This window comes from Schistosoma mansoni, chromosome 2, assembly GCF_000237925.1.
Source record: "Schistosoma mansoni strain Puerto Rico chromosome 2, complete genome".
NCBI lineage: Eukaryota > Metazoa > Platyhelminthes > Trematoda > Strigeidida > Schistosomatidae > Schistosoma > Schistosoma mansoni.
The window spans coordinates 2,106,684-2,112,786 of NC_031496.1; the positions used below are offsets into that span (position 1 = coordinate 2,106,684).

Below are 6,103 nucleotides of genomic sequence, written 5' to 3' on the forward strand. Positions count from 1 at the left end.
CGCCACACAAATCTCATTTGATTTGTGTGAGGGCTGTGATACTGCCCACGTGCCCAAACTGAAACAGGTGGTTTTCTTAGGGGACCACACCCGGAGCCTTTGACCTAAACGTCTGATCCACAAGGCAGTAGAGCATTGTGAGGAGATGCAGTCCCATGGTAGCCGGTGAGGAACAATTGGTTAATATGCCATTTATTCCTTCAGGATGCTGGAGCCCATGTGCACCATTAGTTTGGAATGAGGGTTTTCCAATTCCCCTAGGTGGACTCGCAGTGTCCACCAACCCGGTTAAAGCGCCGGACATTTGCTTTCCGTCCTCTCAACTTCGTAAACAACAGTAATGCCACGAGAAGGTAGTGGGACTTGTGTGGCAGAGGCTATATACGCGTGGCCATGTGAGAGCATTTCGAGGGGGAAGGTGGTCCCTCCTCACTCTCGGCCGTACCAGGGCATTTCGGGGCACCTTCCACTTAATATGAAACATTTCTTGGCGTATTTTTCGTCCCACGCCTTTTATAAATCAATATTGTGATCATTTTTATATAATTCTTTTGTTTATATACTATTCTTTTCATATTGTAAACTGTTATTTGTTTGTATTGCCTACTTTTCATGCTCCTATTTTCTTATTATTCATATGTAGATGGAGTCGGACAACAACATAAACAGCCACTATAACAATGTATGTGATTCATTTGATCGTATGAATTTAAAAGAAAATCTTTTACGTGGAATATTTGCATATGGTTTTGAAAAACCTTCTGCAATACAACAAAGAGCTATAATTCCATCAATTGAAGGACGTAATGTCATAGCTCAAGCTCAGTCGGGTACCGGGAAAACAGCCACGTTTAGTATTGCCATTTTGCAACAAATCTGTACGAACGATCCACGTTGTCAAGCCTTAGTATTGGCTCCAACTAGGGAACTAGCGAAACAAATTCAAATGGTAATTTGCGAATTATTCATTATTATTACTATTATGTTCGACTTCTAACTAAAGGATAAGTTTAATGCTCACCAGTACACTGTTCTGCCTTACGGCTGTAAAACGTGGCACTACTAGCATTTGATCATAGATGCTTTTGAAGTATTGCTCACGTATAATGGAACCATAGGGTGATAAATGTTGTGGTTAGACGCAAGGTGTTAAATAAGGTTAGGAAGTCAATTTAGAAACTGTAGATCTTCGTTGTCTAAAGTAGATGGGATATAATATTACGTATCACAAACGACCGCATACCTCTGTTCTCGATGCTTGGCGTATAATAAGTTGGGAGAACGTTGGGAGCGGGCTAACCGGAAATCTACGTTAGTCCACTAAGTTGTTGACTGTTGGACTAAGCCGTGTAAATAAATGCATACTACCTGCTTGAGGTCCCGGGTGATCTTCTTAACCGATAGCTGTTAGTCCTTCGTGACGTGGTTTAAAGTCGGTCGCAATAGGGTAAATGCAGATTAGTGTATGTTAGTGTAATAATAAGAATAATAGTGGGGGAAACAGAAATGTACAACCAGAAAAACTCTTTCAGTTAAGGAAGTTATAACCACTCTTTGTGAAGAAAGTAAAAGAAGGTTACAGCAGGATCACCACTGGCTTTTATTCTGAGCCATATCTAATAACGTCTCTAGCCACTGTGTTGCACCATATCTTGGATCCCAACCAGGGAGTCGTGAAGGGCAAACAGAAGCCAACCCTTTGCAGCTTTCTTTCATACCACGACACCATGTCACACATTGAAGACCTCTCCGCTTTTTCCAATCAGTTCCAGCGTCGGCGAATAATGCACGTTGTGGGATTCTCTGGGACGACATTTGTGGAACATGTCCAAGCCACCGAATTCGATGTTTCAAGATGGTGAAGGAAATTGAATTATTGTCTCTGCTCCCGAACGCATGATGCTGAACCTCTGCATTACTAACATGGTGTTGCCATTGGATGTCAGCAATCCTTCGGAGACAACGATGGTCGAACACAGAGAGTCGTCTAACATCCTTAACTTGGAGATGGCGGATTTCAAAAGTATGGAGCCAAACTGCGACCTTTTACAGTCAGACCAACATCACGAAGACGCCAAAGTTGACCCAGATTGGCATAAGCCGATCTGTCTTTCACTATATATGAATTGATCTCATCATTTACGCCACCACCAGCGCCTATGCAGCTACCCAGATACACGAACTTCCCGACTATAGTGCTGTGGTGCATTTAATGAATGCCGTACAATTCCTAGAACCACAACAATTAGATCGTTCTACATTTAATAGACACATCAACATAAGTTCAGTCCGTCATTTCATACAGATAAGGTCAACCAACCGATCACAAGACCAGAGTACGCAAAGAAAAAAAATGTTAACCAATCACAAGCAATCAGAACAAACTAGTTTAACGTTTATGTTAACAAGTCTTCTGTTACTTGGAATAGGTATTAATTATCTTTTGTAGACTGACATCTACTTATAGTGACAACGTAATTAGTCTCAATTTTACTCAATCCAGATTTTTAAATTCTTCCTTATTTTCCCCCTTAGTAAATAATTGTCGTTGAGATGAAGAACCAATCTTATAGAGTTAGGCAACCATTAGGTAGTGTTAGGGGTATTCCACCTTAAAACAAAAAGCTGTTCACAGCTTCCTTGTTTTTAATGGTTTGTTTAACTGAGGTCAATTCATGATCTCGATAATAATATTGAACAACCCCCAAATCCCCTGATATGGTCGAGAGTGGGGAGGGTTCGCTCTCCCTCTCCAAATGCTCTCACACGACCACGCGTATATAGACTGTGCCAGGGAAGTCCCACTCAATGCCTTCTCGTGGCATTACTGTTGTTTACGAAAGTGGAAGGAAGAAAAGAGAATGTCCGATGCTTTAACCGGGTTGGTGGACATGGCGAGTCCACCTAGGGGAGTTGGAAAACCCTGATTTTAAACCAATGGTGCACATGGGCTCCAGTATCCTGAGGGAACAAATGGCATACGAACCAATCGTTGGTCACCGGCTAGCATGAGACTGCATCTCATCACGAAGCTCCACTGCCTTGTGGATCAGACCTTTAGGTCAAAGGCTCCGGATGTGGCCCCCTAAGAAAACCACCTGTTTCAGTTTGGGCACCTGGGCAGTATCACATCCCTCACACAAATCGAATGAGATTTGTGTGGCGCATATATATATGGTGCTTCCTTGTACCAATATTTATGTGTTTAAATAATAAATAAATAATCCCCATAAAGTACCCAGAACCAAAAGTTATTACTTTGTTTTTTTTTTCTTTATTGTAAATAGGTTGTTCTAGCACTTGGTGATTATATGAATATTAGTTGTCATGTTTGTATTGGTGGTACACAAGTATCCACTGATATTGAACAATTACAATTAGGTCAACAAATTGTAGTTGGTACACCTGGACGTGTTTTAGATATGATTAGTCGTGGTTATTTACATACACAAACAATTAAATGTTTTGTATTGGATGAAGCAGATGAAATGCTTAGTTTAGGATTTAAAGATCAAATTCAAGAGATATTTCGATCACTTAATTCATCTGTTCAAGTAAGTTTATCATCATTGTTATTATTGTTATTAATTTTTCTCAAGTTTAAAATAAGTTTTAATAACGAGCTGATGTCATCTGTAAGAAAGATAAGGAGTGAAGTGGTCGGACGCGTCGACAACTTCACTTATCTTGGAAGTCTGATCAGCCCTAATGGGTTGGTGTCTGACGAAGCCTGAGCACGGATTCAAAAAGCTCGTTTGACTTTTGCCAACTTACGTCACCTATGGCGAAGGCGAGATATCCATCTATCAAGTAAGGGATGAGTATACTGAGCAGCAGTTCGCTCTGTTCTACTTTACGGCTGTGAAACATGGCCATTAAGAGTAGAAGATACTCATAAGTTACTAGTATTTGACCACAGATGCCTTAGAAATATTGCTTGCATCTGCTAGGATCACCGGGTAAGTAATAGTGAGGTTAGACGTAGAGTATTAGGGAATGATGGTAAATTAGTTGATGAGGTCATAAATCTTCATCGACTGAGATGGTTGGGTCACGTGTTACGTATGCCTGAACACCGATTACCACGACGCGCTATGCTGGCTAGTGTAGGGGATGGTTGGAAGAAAGTTAGGGGTGGCCAAACCAAAACGTGGCATCAGAGTTTGAAGTCACCAACTTTTAGTCTGAGTCATTTTGGCAGATGCAGACTACTTGGTTGGGGTCCGCGTGACTATCGTAACCAATGGTTGGAGACTCTAGGTGACATGGCTTAGAATCGATCACAATTGCGTAGGTGTATACACTCTTTATCTTCCCTTAAACCTTGAGATTAAAATTGCTTCATATCTGTCTTCCTTCCCATACTATATCTTTATATACAACCTTTCTTTTATATACTACCACCACTAAATTAACTACTTCTACGAATCCGGTGTTCATCTTGTTGTACTAACGAGGTATGACAACATGGACCGATGCATATGTGTGCCTGGTCCTACGTTGTAGCTGACTGACTGACAACAGTTAGAAAACCAAATTGCAAATTAGCGATTACATCAAATAAATGTTTCATTCTAGTTTTAGAATCTTTAAAAATGTAATACCCGTAAATTTCAACCATTCACTCTCATACATTCGAACCCCTCTCCATGCATTATCAATTCGGTCGCCCAGGTAGCATCATTAAGCGTGGAGCTTTCATTGTCCTTTTGAACGACATCATCAGCACACTTCTACCCGAAGTTTGTGCTGATGATGTCGTTCAGAAGGACGATGAAAGCTCCACGACCGAACCATCCAGCTCAGAGTACAAACCTACATCAAAATCACCCACCTGAGCTACAAATCTTCTCCACCATCTCAGTATCATTAAGCGTTAAAAAGTATGGTGCTTCAAAACCGGGTACTCCGTATTCGGCAAGTAATTTGCCGTAGAAAGATTTTGTCGTGTAATGATTATTGATAACGTTAAACTGCTGAGTTGGAACCTATCATCGGTTGACACTGTCGACTTCAGTTGTTTAGTGGTATCTCGGGCACTGGAAAAAGCTTCGTAAATTAATGAACAAACTAAAATATAATGTGAATATTTCTACTATGGAGATTCGGAGTAGAATGGATTGATATCGTGGTCGCTTTAAACCATTTCAGTTTAAGATCTTTCTGTAAATTATATACAAATGATCTAGCCCATATAGTATGGCTTCTGAAAGAGTAAGTTTAGTGTTGAAAGTCGAGGTAGAAGGAATAGTAGGAATTGAAGAAGGAGATTGATTATGAATACAGTAGTCTTGAGTGCTGTTAGAGGTATGAAGGCAGTTACCAATTCCCAGTTGCCCACACCGTGGAAGGGTTCTTCTACAGGTACCTGAAAAGGAAATTGGGTTAGAAGTGGTCTTAATGACCTGAGAGCGTGACCGCAGTGCCCAAGGGATAACTGCTTGAGGTCGGTCACACACGACGTTTTTGTGTTAGCTCCGTACTTGTTGGGACCTTACAGCCGGAGACGGATATCCATGGGATTAGGCGAGTGGTGTATTTTTAGGGTCGACCTTTTCTAACCCCACCCCTCCTTGTGAGAAGGCAGAATCGCTGTTATGCTGGTTGTCTGAAGGAAACAACTTACTGCTGTCACACCTCTGTACAGTCAGCAGTATGACTTCGCCTTCGGACCTTGGGTTTTCTGCTTTTAGTCTTACCGCCCTTCAACCGACCTGCGTGGCGTGGCAGGAGCTCGAGGAACGATTGTTCTAGCCAGTGTAGCTCGATTGGTTTATCACGATAGGCAAGCCCGACTACCACGTCAAGGTATCAGCAACGGTTGGGATAGTATGGCTTATTATATGAAGAGTGGTATACTAATTAGGAATTAGAGTGAAGCATATGGAATGACATATATGACCCCTACATTTTGGATTGTCATCTTACAAAAGCTGTACACTTACTTTTTCAATTATTGCATCTTAATTATATCTGGCGGTAAAATAACACATTGTTATCATTTTTATACATAAAGTTCGACTGGTACTCTTAGTTACCTGTCTCACAACCAACTCCAGTTCATTATTCTTCTATTAGTAATTCCATTACTGTCCAACGGACA

At 41.1% G+C, this 6,103-nt stretch overlaps 1 protein-coding gene across 1 annotated transcript in view; it reads left to right on the forward strand.

Moving 5' to 3' along the window:
• Window positions 1-643: 643 nt before the first annotated feature.
• The window catches only part of Smp_166400 (putative dead box ATP-dependent RNA helicase), a gene marked incomplete at both ends in the record, with an annotated part of 12,500 nt that continues 7,040 nt past the window's right edge, over window positions 644-6,103 (forward strand). The window contains 2 exons of the mRNA XM_018795302.1: window positions 644-949; window positions 3,288-3,554. Of these exons, the coding sequence (XP_018649628.1) occupies window positions 644-949; window positions 3,288-3,554 (573 nt within the window). The remainder of the gene's footprint in view (window positions 950-3,287; window positions 3,555-6,103) is intronic.